The 21,312-nt window shown below is 42.6% G+C and overlaps 1 protein-coding gene across 1 annotated transcript in view; it reads left to right on the forward strand.

Annotated features, from left to right (window-relative positions):
- Positions 1–7,826: 7,826 nt before the first annotated feature.
- The window catches only part of HTR3A (5-hydroxytryptamine receptor 3A), a 34,821-nt gene continuing 21,335 nt past the window's right edge, over positions 7,827–21,312 (forward strand). Inside the window, exons 1-2 of the mRNA XM_088443020.1 lie at positions 7,827–7,893; positions 8,402–8,547. Coding sequence (XP_088299146.1) covers positions 7,827–7,893; positions 8,402–8,547 — 213 coding nt within the window. The remainder of the gene's footprint in view (positions 7,894–8,401; positions 8,548–21,312) is intronic.

Genomic DNA, 21,312 nt, shown 5'->3' on the forward strand with positions numbered 1-21,312 from the left:
CACCCATTTTCATGTATCCCAAATTTGCTGGGACTACTTATTTTCAGCAAAAAAACTGCTAAATGCTATTCTTCACCACTTCTGCAAAGACACTAATTAGCAGCTATTGAAATCATTTAAGTACCACAAATACCTTCAGCAGGCCTATTGGGGGTATCTATAGTCATCCCCAATGTCAGTGCATCTTTTGTGGGATGTCAGGCTTATTTTTCCCAAATTTGACAGGACTTTTCGCTGGTTTAGAATTCGCCGGGTTCCGTTTTCGCTGATTTGGAATTGATTTGGAATTGAATACGGGGATAAGCGGGGACAAGCGCGATACTGGAAAATCCTTCGATGTTGGCGAAAAGTCCGGCACGTGACTTTTCGCTGCTAATTGAATATGCCCCTATATGTCTTTTCTGGGACAACACTTACAGGTTTATGTATCAAGCAATGAAAAGCATGGAGGAGTGAACCAGTGGAGAAGTTGCCCATAGCAACCAATCAGCTTTGAAGTAGAATTTGTCAAGTACAGTCTATAAAATAATAGTTAGGAGCTGATTGGCTGCTATGGGCAACTTCTCCATTGTCCACTTCTCCACGCTTTTCACTGCTTGATACATAAACCTCTTAGTAAATTATTAAAATATAACTTTTATTACTATACACTTAAAAGGCACTTCCGGTCCGATGCCCGACTTCCGGCTCTAGCAGATGTGGACATCGGAGGCTGTTTCCCTCACCCACTGAACTGCAGCGGTAACTGCAGCGCCACTGAGTGCCGATATAGCAGCACACAGAATACCACCCACACTCAATCACCTATTGTTACCTTTCCCATGCACGCTCTCTCATCCAAGCATCTGCGACTTAAGGCGCACATCCACTTGCCGATTTCTATGAGCGATTGAATGATATCGTTATCATTCAATCGTTCATGAATCGTGCATGAATCGGGCACTCTAATGTCGGAAACAACCAATGATGCACGCTCCCGCTGGTCGTTTCCGACATCAATCATCGCCCGAACATGCCGGTCAACCTGACGATAATGTCAGGTTGAGCATGTTAGGGGATGATAGATGTGCTTACACTGAACGACTGATCGTTCAGTGTAGGTACAGTACAGACTGTGAAACGACTGCACGATTACAATGTCGTAATCGTTTCAAAGTCTGCTAGTGGATGCGTCACTCATAAATATTGTAACAACACAATTTACCTTTATGAAGCATATGTTCTCCCCTCACAAATAACACCTTGAATAAACATGTAAATGTTGAATTGCTTATCTATTTAAAGTCTGCATCCTATTTACTACTACCACAGACTTGCATTATATAAATTGGCAAGCTGGAAAGTATTATGTGTTGCAGGCTGCGGATTTACGATCAATGTTTAGATGATTATACTATATCACATGTATACATTTTGCATTGTGAGACTTCTATTGAATACAAATTGCATCTTCTGACTGTACAAGTCCTTGATACACACCAATCAGGTGAAACCTGTGTGTGCCACCTTAAATACAATAGATTGAGATTGACTTTACAGGTGGTCTATTAGTAATATATTGAACTGCAGCAATGATTTTAGGATGATTTAAGGTTAACAAGCAAAGTTTTTTTCTTAATAAGGATAATTGTCTGTATAATTTACGTTATCTTTTATGTGATTTGGAAAAAAAAACAAAACATTATATTTTTGCCATTTTCACATTTCTTTTGCCATGAACATGACCATTTGGTAGATTTGATGATTATCATAGCGATAAAGTATTAATATTCATCATAGTTTCACACTCACTAATTATACAATAAGCAATAAAAATTTCCGCATATTGTGAATATTTATATTAGTGAGATACATTTTAACTATACCCAACTTTTGCCTTTTAAGTGTATAATAATAAAAGTTATGTTATAATAATTTACTAAGTGTGCCCCAGAATAGTCATATAGGGCCAAATGTAATAGCGTGAGAGTTTAGAAAATGTGAGTCCGAGAACATGCAAACTCGCAAGTTTTTCAGACTCAAAAAACTATCACTATTCAAACGCTCATCCAGATGTTTTCCCATTTTGAAATACAACTCGACCAATGTAATAGTGTGCAAAACTCTCACATTTTCTAAACTCTCACCTATTACATTTGGCCCATAGTCTGATTTTTGCCTCTCAGCAAAAAACCTCTTGACATATAGTTTTGTCTATCAGTGACTGTGATGCTGCCAGGAGCTGGCCAGGGAGGGTGCAGAGTGCCTCCGCTCAGTGCAATGATGGCGGCACCTTCCGCCCCGTCCTCTCCGCCTATAATACGGCCCTGACTGCCCATCTGTCAAGTAGACAGGCAGATTTAATTCATTCTGCAATTCAAGCTCCTCCTAAGCAGTCAACTACTTCTTTTGTTTTGCTCTCTATATAGTTTATATTTTATCAAGAACTGATTCAATATTCAACATTTCTATTATGGCACCAACAGTGCCAGTAAGTACTTGCACAGAAGTGGTGTCACCAGAGTGAACACTATATTTTATTACTAGCTGTAGTACCAGGCATTGCCTGGATTTAAATCTTCAAGTTAAGTTTTATTATGTGATGTTGTTCAAATCCATCTAGTGGAAGGCCCAGAACATGTTCCCCGGATCATAGTGCTTCCCAGCGCACTCCGCCGTGAGGTCTGACCGGGATCTCAAACCCCTAGTATATCTTCTGGTATCCAATGTTACCACTCTGTGAAGTTTTCATCCAAATCAATCAAGTGGAAGGCTCAGAACAGGCTCCCTGGGTCAAAGTTTTGCCCAGCATACACCAACGGGAGGTCTAACCGGGACCTAACCCTCCTAAAACATGGCCAGGATCCAACTGGACCACCTCATGTTAGTTTCATCCCAATCAGTGCAGGGGATTATCTTCAAGTTATTAAGTTTTATTATGTGATGTCATTAAAATCCATACAGTGGAAGGCCCAGAATAGCCTCCCTGGGGCAAAGTTCTGCCTGGTGCACTTCCCCGTGAGGTCCTACTGGAACCCCAACCACTCCTTTAGGCATCCAAGACTAATTGCCACCCCTCTGTGATGAAGTTTTCATCCAAATATATCCAGTGGGAGGCCTAGAACAGGCTCCGTGGGTGAAAGTTCTGCCCAGCATACACCAACGGGAGGTCCGACCTGGACCTCAACCCCCTAGTATGTATTTTGGGATCCAATGTTACCACTCTGTGAAGTTTTCATCCAAATCCATCCAGTGGAAGGCACAGAACAGACTTCCCAGTTCCGAACATGCTCCCTGGGTCAAAGTTCTGCCTAGTGCACTCTGCCGTAAGGACCCCAACCACTCCATTAGGCATCCCAGACCAATTGCCACCCCTCTGTGAACTTTTCATCCAAATCCATCCAGAGGAAGGCCCAGAACAGACTCCCTGGGTCGAAGTTCTGGCCTGTGTCCCGGGTCAAATTTCTGGCCATTATACACCAACAGTATGTCTGTTTGGGTCCTCGGGTCCTCAACCCATTTGTATGTCTTCTGGGATCCAATGTTACCATTCTGTAAAGTTTTCATCCAAATTCATTCAGTGGAAAGCTCAGGTCAAGCTCCCCGGGTCAAAGTTCTGCCCAGCATACACCAATGGAAGCTCCGACTGTGACTCTAGCCCCTTTAAAAACCAACTGGACCACCTCGCGTTGGTTTCATCTCAATCGGTTGTCCGAGATCATAACTGGACAGACAAACAAACAAACAAATAGATCAATTAATTTTATATATAAGACTAGTTAGCAGCCTGTCAAAATGACAGAATATTGTCGCGCCCGTGAAAAGTCCCATTTGAGCGTTCAAATGGGTCACTTTTTGGTTATTTCTTCTCCACAACTGCGAGTAGAAATGTCAGCGCCGGTGGCTGTGCACACCGAAATGGAGCAACAATTGAATTGTTCCGTCGGGCACAATCTAGTGGCGCAACACAGAAGTGAGGATCAGCGTTAGCCTTTTATCGGAGAGACCTCTCTAGGTGTGGGGACCTAATAATTTTTTCAGGGGTGTGAAGCTTCCCTGAAATATTATCCATATTGCTTGTCTATGCAATAAATCATCTTTTTGGAAAGAACCTGACTTGTTTTACTACTTGCCTGTGGCACGTGTTTGTCTGCCTGTATTTCCATTAACTTTTGCATTTGTTTGTTGTCCTTCAAAAGGCGTAAGGGAGATCACTAAAGAGCACCCTGCAGATTGTTCCCACTTGTGTTGTGTATGCAATGATTCAAACAGCATTTACACATAGGCAATATTGTCTATGTATCATGTGTGTAGCATAAGTGTTCTTTATTTATATTTCCCTTCAAACCCAATTTGTATTGATGTCATCCATTAGTTCCATGAGAATCCTCTGTGTTGAGTTAATTACTTTACTATATTAAATAGGGTACTACTACTAACAGCAGTAAGTGCCAATCACATACAGTACAATGCTTTTTTTCAAAGTGGAAAAAGACATCAATTGATTGGCTGGTCTGACCCTCATGTCTATCCATACTGTTATCTGCAGTACTGGTGTCAGCAGTTCCAGAACTGATAATTGTTGTCTAATTGGATCAAGTTCCAAAGTGAGCTGGGGAAAGAGACTCACATCCTGAGCTGTTTATGTCTTATTGAGTTTGGATAATAAAAAGGGCATTTTATGCTCACACTGCTTTCTATGTGGTGTTAGCAGCAGTGTGTTAAATATCTCTTTTGCAAGTATTGCTTGCTACTAATGTTGTTATATACTTTTATATTCACTAGAGGCGTAAGGAATTTAAGAATTGATATTTCCCTAAACTAACATTTAAACATAATTTGTGTGCATTGCACGTGGTTTTAATCTCTCTCTATATGTATACACATTTCTAGATAAACAATAAAAATTATAATAATAAATACTAGTGGTTATGGCCAACTTATAGTGTTAACTTTCACTGGTACTGTGCATGTAAGAAAATATTCCAGAAACTGCACTAACAACCAATATATTATGGATAAACCAGTTTTATTTTAGATAAATAGTGCAATCTGGCATCCCCTAAAGGGCAGTGAATGCAGGGCCATAACTAGGGTGGTGTGACTTGTGCCACAGCACAGGGCAACGCAAGGCAGGGGGCACTGCTCGGGTCTGTTAATTTTCTGTTTATAATTATTCTCACTTGTAGTTTCTTTTATCCTCCTGGCACCCCTATTCACTCCCTGGCTGACTCCGCATCCATCTGGCCACCTCCCCAAGCACCTTCAGTCACATCCTCTTTTATTTAACACACACATTTCATAATACTGCCATATCCAGGACATAAACCCTTCACCTCTCACATGGCAGTCAGACACCTTACACATGGAACCATCTGCCCCTCATGATGGCAGCCCATGAGGCCATACCCTTTTTTAGGTGTGTGTCTTATGTCCCTATTTGAAAAATGGGGGGGTGCCAATACTCTTCCTGGCCCAGGGCACCAAAAAGTCTTTGTGAATGGGCCATATTGGGTCTCACTGTATCCCTGACCCCTCCGCTAAATTTCAGTGGTATCACAATGGGGTTAAGCATTAAAGTCACAATTGATGTGCTGTGCCTTATGGTGAGTACGCACTACAAATACGGATCAACCATCCAAGCGTCCCATTGGAAAGTTATACATACTTTCCAATTGGCCTGTCTGGCTTGACATCACAACTGGGCAGGCATTTAAATTTTCCTGTCCGCTTGTGATGTCAGTGTCAGCGGTCCTTGCAGCCAGTGTACAGGCAGTCGGCAGATCGCCCGTACACACATGCAGATGCACTGATATATCTTTCAGATATATCGGCAACGTCTATGTTGCATGACATCATTCAAAGACATATTGGGTGTACACACCTGCCGATGCACTCATGATATATCGTTTGTCGATCAGGCAAACGATATATCAACAAGTGTGTAGTCAGCATAAGGCACTGTTTCCCTAAAATAAATATGCTCCAATTGCAAAACTTAAAAAATAATGTCATCTGTAATTTTATTAGTACAGGTTTATTTACTAGCACTCACCTTCCCTGCTCTCAATCTAATATTTTATAAATACAGTCAATCAAACGTTTTATAAATCCCCTAATTAGCAGCTGTGGCACATGCTTTAAAAAATGGAATTACCTTTAGAGATGTGCAGTTAGGTTCTCATGAAATACAAACACACTCAAACTTAGGGGTCCTGAGTCAAATTGAGTCCCAGTTTGGGACCACTTTGGTGTCCAAGTCAAACCAAGTTCCGGTTCAGTTTTGTAGTCAGTTTGGAACTCGGATTTAAAAAACAAACTTGGGTTTTGGATGGCATGTAAACAAGTCCAAGTGACATGATTTTAGCTGTTTTATTGATTTTTTATTGATTTTTATAAATTCTTATAAATTTTGAAGGAATCTAAAACTGACCAAAACCGAATCCGAACCATAATACTTGAGGTGGTTTTGCCAAAACCAAAACACAATGATGATTTGGAACCAAAACACGGGGGTCTGCGCACATCTCTGGTTTAAAGGCAAATTAAATAATTCTAAAACATTTTCTTAGATATTAATATAATTTATGCACTTCTAGAACTCCTGGTAATATAGGAATATGCATTTCTAAAATAAATAATGGATTTATCAATTATTGTAGGTATATCTCACCTCTTTATGAGAAAAGTATGATAATATAGGTTATTTTACCATATAACAAACACCGTAAAAGGTGTATTATTCTAATAATCAACTAACTCAATTATATTGATTTTAGATTGAAGGATAATTTACAAATGTATAATAATAAGAGACTTCTAGTGAGGGAATAAAGGATATGGGACAAAGAAACCTTTATCACAATACTATTTGTGGATGGTGATCTGCAATCTACATAACTAACCTGCTTAGTAGAAAATTATCTCGAAACCTTGTACATATTTTCAAACTCCATCTTAACAGTTTGAAGGCCTACGCTCCAGCAGTCACATGTCTGCAAGGTAGATTTAGCAGAAGAGGGGTTAAAAAGTTCTCAGGTAACTAATTGCTCTGTGCAAAACCATCCGTCTGTCTGATTAGCATTAAGTGGACATGACAGTGCTAATGGGCAAGAGGGAGCAGGGGCAATAGGTTCCATCTGACTCCTTAGATTACAGGGTGACATCACGCCGAGGAGTGACAAGCTGGCAGCTGTGGACAGCAGAGCAACATATTCAGGAAAGTTCCTGAACACCAAATAAAAAAGGACAGAAGAAGCGATGGATGGACAGTAAGATAAGTATTGCTAGAATTCGATAATAAGATATGTGAGGGATCAGTAAGACGTACTTGGTTTACTTTATAGACTGAGATCTGAGTATAAGTGATAATGAGAAATAATAGTTAAAACAACTTACAGGGATAAGAAGAATAGGAAAGATACAGACTAGGAGGACGCTTTAGCACAGGACAAAGGAATACTGTAAAATAGCATCTGAAAAATAGAGATTGATAAAGAAAACCTAAGCAGCAGAAATAGAAAAGAAAGAGATAAAAAAAAAAACAATTAATTAAAAAGTAAAAGAAAATAAACCATGAGACAAACCTCTTTCTGATTAGAAGGTCGAGCTCCTCATAATTGGGCCCGATTGACAAGCCCAAAACGAGGGTTATATCACGTATCCGACACCGACAACTGAAGAAACGGTCTAGAGGCAGAGCTCGATGAAGCTGTGAGGTCTCTGCAATGAAGAAGATCCTAAGAAGTAATATGCTTTTCTGATATCAAGAGCTTTCCAAGAAGGGTCTAACAGCTATATACATTGCTACCAGAGTACATTGGATGCTATCTTGACTGGCCGCCAAAATGGTGCCAAAAAAAACCTGGATTCACCACAGTGTGCTTGTCCCAGCCCTCCTCATGATAAGTGCAGGTAAGTCAACATACTATTTCATAATTGTACCATCTACATATCTATCAACATATTTGTTTGTCTTTTCTTATGTTCTTATTTATGTTTTTGTTTGTTTTATTTATGTTTTTATTATGCATTTATTACATATATAGGTATACTGTACATTATGCACACAGACACTATTTTATGATTATATCATTCAGTGTGCTGCTAAAACTAATTATTCGATATCTTTAAATGGAATGGATTGTCATTTTTATTTCAAATGGAAAATAATTGCAGTAATTGAATATGAGACGTTATTCCTCTTACAGATGTTGCTGTGTGTGTTTAATAAATTAATAAATAAATGGTATGGATAAGACAGTCAGCCATATATCTACTGCAGTAATCAGCTGTACAGCTTTATAGCTGACATAGTCACAAATTGATACCAATTTGTATATTGCGATCATTTTTATTACAAATTGGAAAATACAGATTCTTAAAATAGATGTGTGAATTTTCTGTTTTTTAATTTTCGAAGCACATGATAATTCCTCCAAGCCAACCCTCCTGCGTCTATCAGACAAACTGATGGCGGGATACAAAAAGGGTGTGCGACCGGTGTACAACTGGAGACAGACCACCACAGTCTCTATAGATGTCATGGTGTATGCAATTTTAGGAGTGGTGAGTACAGCATTAAATGTTAAAACATGAAATACATAAAGTCATACAGATACATTTTAGATCAAACTGTAACCTATACAAAGGATTGGAAATGTTATTTATCTGTATGTTTTATTTGTATCTTTTAGGTTTGTATTAAAGAATCAATGCAAAAGCTTCAGACTAAGGCAAAGGGTTAAATTTGGCAGTTTCCGTATAATTTTAGCTAATGTCAATAGGCAGCTAAATTTACATATATGTTTTCAGGACTTCCCTAACCATGAGAGGTGTTAAGAAAAGCATTTTACAATTAACATTGTATTTTGCAATATGCCTGCTAGTACTGCACCATTCATCTAGATTAGGTGCAAGTAAGCCAATATGCATGTTAAACCCTACTTATAACACTTACTTTAAATATTTACAAATGTGATTGTTAACATTTATACTGTATTACTTGTTATGATAAATTGGGATTTAACATTACTAGTTCTTAAAGGAAGGCTATAGTTGGGATCCTTCATTTGAAAAACACACATTGCAAAACTGTACTCGCACTGTGTTTCTCAAATGCACAATCTGTAATTTCCAGAGATTACAGAACACACATAAGAAGGCAGAAGGGAAAATTCCATAAAAAAAGGACATATTAAATACCAAACCCTCACCCCCAATTAGCAGAACACATTCAGGAGACACAGTACTCACCCATGCTGGCTATTCTAAAAGATGACCTAGAGCTTTTATAATGCAAACTGTGCTGTGCAGAATTGTTGGAGGAATCTCATTGGACAAGACAACGATGTGGTATGGAACACCTTGAATTTACTATTTGGGGGGTGTCCGTTGAGTATTGAAAATTAGTTTCTGCATAGAGTTACTATGTTATTTGCACACACTACATTTTGATGACATGAGTAAAAAAGAAAAGGAAGAAGTAGGTGTAGTTATAAGGCAAACTTTCTGCAAGTCAAACAATCATACTGTACTACACTGTGGAATATAGTTAAACCTTACTACTATGTAGTAGCTTAGATAATGTTTTTCAACCAAAGAAGGGGTGAGATAGTACTGTCCTTACAATTATTTTAAAATCATCTTATTATCAGATGCAGTATATGATTTGAATGAATGTTTTTACATTCAAAAATTTTTGGATGGTTAAGTAGTACTTTATAGTAAATAAAAAGTGCTGCTCTGTTACCTTTTTTTAATATAAAATAATCATTATCCTTAAGGTTATGGTTATATATCTCATCCCTTATTCCTTTTTTATCCATCAGAAAATACTTTTAACCTTCTACTTATAATAATTTTGACTTAGCAAGTGATGTCATAAATCTGATTAAGTGCAGTGGTTATTCCATGGTCTCCAGTGCTTGTGTCCCTTATGCGGATAACCACAGAGTTATGACAGTTCTTGTTCAGCTTCAATCTAAATGAAAATCTATTCTTACTGACATTTTCCCAGCAGAAAGTGGAAAAAGTGGAACCAACACATCTAGTAATAATTTTAAAACTCATTTATAGTAAAGTGCAAAAACATGATGTTGTTACAACACACATACAAAAGGCCATGTTAAAAAGAAGAAAAAAGCTGCAATAAGAAGCATGATGGCATAAACAATGCAAATAGTCCACCTATCAAATAGGTGCTAGGGTGAAGTTTTGTCCAAAGCAGCCAGTCATCCTTGTGTCCTGACTCTTGTATTGGGGAGCACTCCACACACCTGTGTATGTCTGTTGGAACTGTGGTGGAGATGCAGTGGTGGAGGACAGACTGTAGTGGGGATGCAGTAGAGGGGGCAGCTGGTGGTGAGTGGTAATGCAGGGTTGTTGGTGGGCAGGCTGTGGTGAGGATGCAGTGGAAGGGCATGCTGTGGTGAGGATGCAGTGGAAGGGCATGTTGTTGTGAGGATGCAGTGGAAGGGCATGCTGTGGTGAGGATGCAGTGGAAGGGCATGCTGTGGTGAGGATGCAGTGGAAGGGCATGCTGTGGTGAGGATGCAGTGGAAGGGTATGCTGTGGTGAGAATGCAGTGGAAGGGCATGCTGTGGTGAGGATGCAGTGGAAGGGCATGCTGTGGTGAGAATGCAGTGGAAGGGCATGCTGTGGTGAGGATGCAGTGGAAGGGTATGCTGTGGTGAGAATGCAGTGGAAGGGCATGCTGTGGTGAGGATGCAGTGGAAGGGTATGCTGTGGTGAGAATGCAGTGGAAGGGCATGCTGTGGTGAGGATGCAGTGGAAGGGTATGCTGTGGTGAGGATGCAGTGGAAGGGTATGCTGTGGTGAGAATGCAGTGGAAGGGTATGCTGTGGTGAGGATGCAGTAGTAGGGACAGCTGATGATGGGGTCAAACTGGGATGGGGATGCAGAGTTGTGGGGAGGAGAGCTGTGGTGGGGATGCAGTGGAAGGGCATGCTGTGGTGGGGATGCAGTGGAAGGGCATGCTGTGGTGAGGATGCAGTGGAAGGGCATGCTGTGGTGGGGATGCAGTAGTAGGGACAGCTGATGATGGGGTCAAACTGGGATGGGGATGCAGAGTTGTGGGGAGGAGAGCTGTGGTGGGGATGCAGTGGGGGGGCATGCTGCGGTGGGGCAGACTGTGGTGGGGATACAGTGGTGGGTGGCAGGCTGAGGTGGGGATGCAGTAGGGTGCATGCTGTGATAGGGATGCATTGGTGGAGGGAAAGCTGTATGGGGGGATTCTGTGTTCCCTCCTTCCCTAAACGCTGCCCTCTGTCTGTGCAATTGTGCAATGTGTGTACACACCGCCAATAAATAAGTGGGCAGAAAGAAAAGAGTGGGTACAGAGAAAAAAATAAAGAGAAAGAAAAAAGGTGATATGGCAAGATGGAAATGGAGAGAAAGAAACAGGGGTAGAGACAGAGAGAGTGAGAAGAAGAGAGAGACATAGGGACACGGGAGAGAAACAAGGGAACGTTTCATTTAACCAACCCTGATGAAATATGGTTAAACAAAACATTGTGCGTGTCCTTCCACTGTAATTCTAATGTTTTGAGTCCTTTACCTGGATTTTATGGACTTTTTTTGGGACTATACTGTACATCTATTATATGCTGCAGTGATTCTAATGGTGAAATAGGAGAGCAATTTTGGAGATCCTTCCAGACATTGAGCTGTATTTCGATAAGCCAATATTGTGTTCTCTCTTATAATACTCCTGGTGACCAGTGTTTTTGAATACCTGTATTTGGAAGATTATAAATTGTTATCAGATAAACGTATTTTACTTTATCATATATACACAGTAATAGACACCTTACTGAAGACTTAAGAGGCTAATCATGCTACACTAGGAGCACTTTCACCTCTTATGTTTAGGAATAAGTACACATACAGTTAGTTACAAAAGTATTCAACCTTCTATGATAATTTACAGATTTGTCTGTTACAATTGTTAGTTACATACATTGTGCATTTAACACTTGTGCTGTGGAAGCTCTGAGCGTACTCAGAAGAAACACATTTCCCTATCAGTTGGCTTTCAATTAGCCTCTATCTTTAAGTTATTAAAAAAGTACATATTTTATGAATAAAGTATCCCCCAATTCAATTAACATTATTTGTGGAATCGGTATGAAATACCGCAGGCCCCATGGCCGGCGGTTCGATTCCCGGGAGCGGCAGCCCGACACTTCAACAGATCCCGTCAGCGGGAGCCCGACAGCGCTGGAAATCCCGAATGTTGTAAGGTAAGTATAGACTAACCTAACCTAACCCTCCTTAGGGGTGCCTAACCCTAACCTCCCCCCAAGTGCCTAACCCTAATCCCCCCTGTAAGTGCCTAACCCTAACCCCCTCTTCCATGCTGCCTAAACCTAAGTCCCCCAGGGGGTGCCTAACCCTAAGTCCCCCCCGGGGGTGCCTAACCATAACCCTCCCTTCCCCTAGCCTAACCCTAACCCTTCTGGGGGGTGCCTAACCCTAAGTCCCCCCCGGGTGCGCTAAACCTCACCCTCCCCACCCATGGCTATCCGCTCGTGGCACCCGGTATCCCTTTGATCAGGATGCCGGGCGCCGGACTCCTGGCGTTGGTGAAATGAACGGCATCTACATCTAGACGCCGGGCATTTCACCCTCGCCGGGATATGACAGTCGGGAAGCCGGCTGTCGGTTTAATGTCAGCCGGCTTCCCGATTGCATCCCATTATTTGTATTGTGAACCTGAAAGAAAGCTATAAAAATGAAGACTAAAGAGCATTCTAGGAAAGTTTCGGATAAAGTTATAGAGATACACAAGATAGGAAGTGCTTAGATATCCCAGTGAGCACTGTTGGATCAATTGTGAGGAATGTAAGCTGCATCATACCACCCAGGCACTTCCTAGAAAGGCCATCCCTCAAGGCTCAGCTTCAAAGCAAGAAGTAGACTTTTGAGGGAAGTCATAGAGAGGCAAACTATCACTTTGAAGGAGCTTTAGAGTTTGTGGCTGAGACTAGAGTGAAGGTGCACCAGTCAACCATATCAAGAGCTCTGCATACAACAGACCTTTATGGTGGCTGGAAAATAATATATTACTCAAGTACAACCACATCAAAGCATGTCTACAGGTTGCCAGAAAATATCAGAGTTACTCAGATAAAATGTGGGATAAGGTTTTACTGTCAAATGCAGCTTTTTGGTGCCAGTTTTAAAATGCTTTGTATTTTGCAAATCTAAAACTGTCCATTCCTCAGCAAACACCAGGACAAGAGTGAAGTGTGGGGGTGGCAGTATCATGATTTGGAGATGCTCTTCCTCAGTGGGGACTGGGCAACTTGATAAAATGTAATAATTGATGGATGGTGCAAAATACAGGGAGATACTGCAAGACAACCTGCTTCAGTCTGCTATAAAACTAAAGCTTGGTTGAAAGTCCACCTTTCAGCAGAAGAATGATCTCAATCACAAGACCAAAGCAACACTGGTGTGGTTGAACAACAAAATTGTTCTACAATGCCAAATCAAAGTCTAGGGGTATATTTACTAAAGGTGGATTTTGGTAGATTTTATGTTTCTGTACTATTTGTAGTCGATTTTCATTTGGGTTTAAAGTCAAACTATAAAATCAACTATAAAACCGAATCACAACCAAAGCAGAATATCGGCTAAACATTCATACTTTTACATACAAAAGTTGACCAGAAAACGAACAAAAGTTGATCAGAAAACTGAATGACAAACCACCCAAACAATAGACCTGCCTGAGGCAGGCAAGTTTGGGAGAATACTGCGCTAATAACTATGATCTGTTCAGGCTTCTTAGGGTTAAAAGAACTAAAAGCGTTAAAAAAGAAAACGTTATGGGATCCCCCCTAAATCGATAACCAGTCCTGTACCTTTCAGCCTGGACTGCTCATGGAAAATTGAGAGGGAAACCAGCGTGGGGTTTCCCCTATTTTCCATTAGCCAGCTGAACCAAGAAACAAATAGTCCTATCTTAATTAGGGGTGTGCACCGGCCACTTTTCGTGTTTTGTGTTTTGGTTTTGGATCTGGATCTTTCTTCGTGTTTTGGATCTGGATTGGTTTTGCCAAAACCACCCTTCCGTGTTTTGGGTTCTGGGTTTTGTGTTTTGGATCTGTATTTTTTTTTTAAAAAGCATAAAAACAGCTAAAATCACAGAATTTGTTGGTTTCTCTGCTCCTATGCTATTATTAACCTCAATAACCTTAATTTCCACTCATTTCCAGTCTATTCTGAACACCTCACACCTCACAATAGTGTTTTCATGTCCAAAAGGTTGCACCGAGGTAGCTGGATGACTATGCTAAGCGACACGAGTGGGCGGCACAAACACGTGACCCATCTAGGAGTGACACTGCAGTGGCAGACAGGATGGCAGTTAGAAAAACTAGGCCCCAAACTGTACATAATGCAAAGAAAAAAAAGAAGTGCAAGATGGAATTGTCCTTGGGCCCTCCCACCCACCCTTTTGTTGTATAAACAGGACATGCACACTTTAACAAATCAATCATTTCAGCGCCAGGGTCTGCCACACAACTGTGGCTGAAATGATTGGTTCGTTTGGGCCCCCACAAAACAAGCTGGCAATTAATGTGTCCCTGCACAAACTGGCTCTACGGAGGCAAGATGTCATCCTCATCCTCCTCATCCACCGATTCCTCACCCTCTTCAGTGTGTACATCCTCATCCTCACAAAGTATTAACTCGTCCCCACTTGAATCCACCACCACAGGTCCCTCTGTACCTTCTGGAGGCTGGTCTCCCTGGAAGAGCTGATAATTCATTTTGATGAACATCATCTTCTCCACATTCTGTGGAAGCAACCTCCTACGCCTTTCGCTGACAAGGTTCCCGGCTGCACTAAACACTCTTTCGGAGTACACACTGGAGGGGGGGCAACTCAGGTAAAATAGAGCCAGCTTGTACAGGGGCCTCCAAATTGCCTCTTTTTCCTGCCAGTACAGGTATGGACTGTCTGACATGCCTACTTGGATGCTGTCACCGATGTAATCCTCCACCATTCTGTCAATGGTGACAGTATCATATGCAGTGACAGTAGACATGTCAGAAATTGTTGCCAGGTCCTTCAGTCCGGACCAGATGTCCAAACTTGGTCCTGCCTGCCCTGCATCACCGCCAGCGGGTTGCTTAGGATACCTAAGTTTTTTCCTGGCAGCCCCAGTTGCGGGAGAAAATGAAGAAGGAGCCGTTGACGTGTCACGTTCCGCTTCAGCTGACAGTGTGTTCACCAGCAGGTCTTTGCACCTCTGCAGGCTTGTGTCGGCCGGAAAGAGAGACACCACATAGGCTTTAAACCTAGGATCAAGCACGGTGGCCAAAATGTAGTGGTCTGATTTCAACAGATTGACCACCCTGGAATCCTGGCAAAGCGAATGAAGGGCTTCATCCACAAGTCCCACATGCCGAGCGGAATCGCTCCGTCTTAGCTCCTCCTTCACTTTCTCCAGCTGCTTCTGCAAAAGCCTGATGAGGGGAATGACCTGACTCAAGCTGGCTGTGTCTGAACTGACTTCACGTGTGGCAAGTTCGAAGGGCTGGAGAACCTTGCACAACACGGAAATCATTCTCCACTGCGCTTGAGTCAGGTGCATACCCCCTCCTTTGCCTATGTCATAGGTGGATGTATAGGCTTGTATGGCCTTTTGCTGCTCCTCCATCCTCTGAAGCATATAGAGGGTTGAGTTCCACCGCATCACAACCTCTTGCTTCAGGTGATGGCGGGGCAGGTTCAAGAGTGTTTGCTGGCGCTCCAGTCTTCGGCACGCAGTCGCTGAATGGCGAAAGTGGCCAGAAATTTTTCGGGCCACCCAAAGCGTCTCCTGCACGCCCCTGTCGCTTTTCAGAAAATTCTGCACCACCAAGTTTATTGTGTGAGCAAAACATGGGACGTGCTGGAATTTGCCCAGATGTAATGCCCGCACAATATTGGTGGCGTTGTCAGATATCACAAATCCCCAGGAGAGTCTAAGTGGGGTAAGCCACTGGGCGATGATTTCCCTCAGTTTCTCTAAGAGGTTGTCGGCGGTGTGCCTCTTACTGAAACCGGTGATACACAGCGTAGCCTGCCTTGTAACGAGCTGGCGTTTCTGAGATGCTGCTACTGGTGACGCTGCTGCTGTTGCTGCGTAAGGTGATACATCTACCCAGTGGGCTGTCACAGTCATATAGTCCTTAGTCTGCCCTGTTCCACTTGTCCACATGTCCGTGGTTAAGTGGACATTGTGTACAACGGCATTTTTCAGGACACTGAGTACACTTTTTCTGACGTTTCTGTACAGTCTCGGTATCGCCTGCCTAGTGAAGTGGAATCTAGACGGGATTTGGAACCGGGGACACACTACCTCCATCAATTGTCTAAATCCCACTGCACTAATGGCGGATACCGGACGCACGTCTAACACCAACATAGCAGTCAAGACATCAGTTATACGTTTTGCTTCAGGATGACTGCTGTCGTACTTCATCCTCCTCGCTAAGGACTGTTGGAGGGTCAATTGTTTAGTAAAAGTAGTGGTGTTCCTACTTCCTCTCTGGGATGATGAACGACTCCCAGCAGCAGCAACAGCAGCAGCGGCAGCAGTAGGCGTAGCAATGCAGGATCCTCCAGAGGAATCCCGGATAGGAGAGTCAGTCATGCCAGTGACATGGCCTGCAGGACTACTTCCGATCCTGACTAAGGAGGAAATTGACGAGGAGGGAGTTGACGGTGTGGTTTGCAGGCGCTTGGATACAACAGGACAACGGGATTTAGGTGTCCCTGGACTGCTTACGGTCTTAGCCAAAGTTTCTGAACTTGACAGTAACTTTTTATGAACGCGCTGCAGGTGCCGTATAAGGGAGGATGTTCCTAGGTGGTTGACGTCCCTACCCCTACTTATTTCACCTTTACATATGGTACATATGGCAAGACAGTTGTTGTCCGGATTTGGATAGAAATATTGCCAGACCAAAGAGGTGGAATGTTTGGTCTTCTGCCCAGGCATGACCGTGATGGGCTTTTTCATCCCACGGACAACAACTGTCTCCCCCGGAGCCTGATTTAAACAAACCACATCACCATCAGAATCCTCCTCGCCAACTTCCTCCTCAGCGCCAGCTACACCAGTATCCTCATCCTGTTGTACTTCAACAGTGACATCTTCAATTTGCATATCAGCAAGTGGACTGTGGCTGCTCCTTTCAGCACTTGCAGGGGGCGTGCAAATGGTGGAAAGAGCCACCTCTTCCCGTCCAGTGCTGGGAAGGTCAGGCATCGCAACCACCACCACACTTGGACTCTCCTTGGGGATTTGTGATATCTTCTTAGAAAGCACAGTTCTTCGCTGTGCTTTTGCCAGCTTAACTCTTTTGATTTTTTTAGTGGGAGGAGGGCTTCCATCGTCATGTGAAGCTGAACCACTAGTCATGAACATACTAGGGATCGACCTTAGCCGTTCCTTGCCACTCCGTGTCGTAAATGGCATATTGGCAAGTTTACGTTTCTCTTCAGCTGATTTAAATGTCTTTTTCAAGGTCATTTTCCTGAACTTTGCCATTTGGGATTGTATGTGCCCTCTACTATGACATTGGGCATCGGCCTTGGCAGACGACGTTGATGGCATGTTATCGTCTATGTCATGACTAGTGGCAGCAGCTTCAGCACTAGGAGGAAGTGGTTCTTGATCTTTCTCTATTTTATTTTTATCGGAGAAAGTTTGGTCCTCCATTTATGTTATATCGATTTGATATATACGTGCGGCTAAACACAGAAAATAATTTTTCTTTTGGTTTGGACTGGAGTGTACTTTGTGGGTTACAGCACCCTTTAACGGTCAAGCCAGCCGGCCCTTTACTTATGACACAGGCGCACTCTTGGCACTACTTTGTTGATGCACGTGCGGCTACTGCGCACACAATTCACAAACACAGAAAATAATTTTTTTTTGGTTTAGACTGGAGTGTACTTTCGGGGGTTACAGCACCCTTAACGGTCAAGCCAGCCGGCCCTTTACTTATGACACAGGCGCACGCTTGGCACTACTTTGTTGATGCACGTGCGGCTACTGCGCACACAATTCACAAACACAGAAAATAATTTTTTTTTTGGTTTGGACTGGAGTGTACTTTGGGGGTTACAGCACCCTTTAACGGTCAAGCCAGCCGGCCCTTTACTTATGACACAGGCGCACGCTTGGCACTACTTTGTTGATGCACGTGCGGCTACTGCGCACACAATTCACAAACACAGAAAATAATATTTTTTTTGGTTTGGACTGGAGTGTACTTTGGGGGTTACAGCACCCTTTAACGGTCAAGCCAGCCGGCCCTTTACTTATGACACAGGCGCACGCTTGGCACTACTTTGTTGATGCACGTGCGGCTACTGCGCACACAATTCACAAACACAGAAAATAAATTTTTTTTGGTTTGGACTGGAGTGTACTTTCGGGGGTTACAGCACCCTTTAACGGTCAAGCCAGCCGGCCCTTTACTTATGACACAGGCGCACGCTTGGCACTACTTTGTTGATGCACGTGCGGCTACTGCGCACACAATTCACAAACACAGAAAATAATATTTTTTTTGGTTTGGACTGGAGTGTTCTTTGGGGGTTACAGCACCCTTTAACGGTCAAGCCAGCCGGCCCTTTACTTATGACACAGGCGCACGCTTGGCACTACTTTGTTGATGCACGTGCGGCTACTGCGCACACAATTCACAAACACAGAAAATAATTTTTTTTTATGGTTTGGACTGGAGTGTACTTTCGGGGGTTACAGCACCCTTTAACGGTCAAGCCAGCCGGCCCTTTACTTATGACACAGGCGCACGCTTGGCACTACTTTGTTGATGCACGTGCGGCTACTGCGCACACAATTCACAAACACAGAAAATTATTTTTTTTCGGTTTGGACTGGAGTGTACTTTGGGGGTTACAGCACCCTTTAACGGTCAAGCCAGCCGGCCCTTTACTTATGACACAGGCGCACGCTTGGCACTACTTTGTTGATGCACGTGCGGCTACTGCGCACACAATTCACAAACACAGAAAATAATTTTTTTTTTGGTTTGGACTGGAGTGTACTTTCGGGGGTTACAGCACCCTTTAACGGTCAAGCCAGCCGGCCCTTTACTTATGACACAGGCGCACGCTTGGCACTACTTTGTTGATGCACGTGCGGCTACTGCGCACACAATTCACAAACACAGAAAATATATTATTTTTTTAGCACTTGGGGGGAGCACCCCTGATGGACAGAGCACCCCCTGGACAACACTACAGCACCTCTTTAGGACTGGGACACTGCACAGGACTTTGGAGTGGATACAGCCCCTATGGAGAACTGACTGCACAACACAGTCCAACCAGCCCCTATGGACTTTGAAGTAGTGGACACAGCCCCTATTAACAGCAGCACAGCACAACACAGCCAGCCCCTATGGACTTTGAAGTAGTGGACAACAGCAGCACTACACTACACTACACTACACAGCCCTAACTCCCACCCTCCCTCTTCACTGTCCACAGCCGAGTGAGAAAATGGCGCCGACGTGGGTACCTTATATAGGATCCAAAACCCGCGAGACTCGGAAGGCGGGATGATGACGTTTTGCCTCAATTTCAGATCCGAGTCAGGCGGGAAAAGTCGAGCCTGATTCGGATCGGACTCGGATCGGGGGGGCTCGGGGGGGTTCGGATTTCAGAAATCCGTACCCGCTCACCCCTAATCTTAATAATTGTAATCCTCAAGTAAAATTATACCTGTAACCTCCTAGCAATAGCTGCAAAAAATATGACCTAACAATATTCGTAGAAGAATATAGTGTATAACAAAAACATAATTATCTATACGTAAAAGGAAGATATAGACTGTTGATCCTTAATTGAAAGGGTGGTTAATCATTTATTAGAGTCACATAAAATGATGCAGAAAGCACATAGTATATAAATATATTTAGTGAGATTGAGTGTGACGCAAGTAAATAAACACAAAGGAAAATATTCTCTTATCAATAAACAATAAAGACATAAATAGTAAAAATCATAAAAATACAATCAACCCAGATCTTATTAACAGATTTCATATATGGTAAGTATCATATCCAGGATTGCGGTATCCACAATTCCAATACTGAGGACCCCATTTAACAGGGGTTATGTCATCCTTTCAGGATTCAACAAACAGCAGTAGTCTAGCTGGCCATACACTAGACCAACTTTCATCCAACCGTCCAACTAGTTTGTTGGTAGTTTGAAAATCTTGTAAATTATGGGTGCAAATGACAATCACAAGTTGGTTATATCTGTTAATACATTACCAGATTTCATTTCCAACCAACCAACCAACTAGTTGGCTGGTTTGATGAAAGTTGGTCTAGTGTTTGGCCAGTTTAAGATTATCACTGTTTGTCACTGTATTGCTCTCACCATCTTTAGATGGCGAGAGTGTTGTGGTCCCCATTGTTGGCAATGGGGACCTGTCAGCAGCCTTTCTGGCTTCAGTGAAGCCTTCCAGGCACTGCTGGTTTATACAGCCATGCACATGCACAGAATGACCACAGCTGAGCGGAGGATCCAGACAATGATGAGATTATCCCTGGTCCTCGCCGGTGAGGTAAGTAATGATGAATACCAGTGGCATATCTGTTTTTATCACTGCATTACTAAATTAAATATGCAGCTGTATTTAAATTTTTTGGTAAATGGGGCCCTCACTATGTACTGTATATATTAAGGTATGACGGAATAGTAAAGTTCGGAAAATATCCAATACCAGGGTGTAATAAGTATCTGCTTTTAGTCATGTGCTGGGCAGTGAATGACTAATGAGAGTACCTCCATACAATTCCACATTGATTATAGTCATTGACTATAGTCAGGTATATATAACCTGTTAGCCTGGGGGATGGAATCCTTGAAGTGTGGCTAAATTAACCACACATGATTAATGAGAATATACTAACAAGATAAAATCGAGGTGGTGGTGGTTTGCAAACTTTCATAATTCTGGAGGTTTCTCGGTGGTTTTGAGTTTAGTAAATGCGGCAGTTTGAAAACCGCTAAAAAAAAAAACACTAGAAGGGTATATTAGTGAGTGTCCATGGACTCAAATGAGGGTACTGCAGCTGTTTTTAGCATCTGTGTAATTTATAATTAATACTGGATTGACACCTTATGGTTGACTATTAGCGCCTGGATATAATGGGTATTGCTTTAGTAAATTTCCCCCTGAGTCTGTGAGCTTTATGCATGACTGTGTGTATCTTGAGGTCGTCTTTACATGACAGATGTGCACAGTATTACAATACGGGTTG

Source organism: Taudactylus pleione, unplaced genomic scaffold (genome assembly GCF_031769625.1).
Source record: "Taudactylus pleione unplaced genomic scaffold, aTauple2 ptg000322l, whole genome shotgun sequence".
NCBI lineage: Eukaryota > Metazoa > Chordata > Amphibia > Anura > Myobatrachidae > Taudactylus > Taudactylus pleione.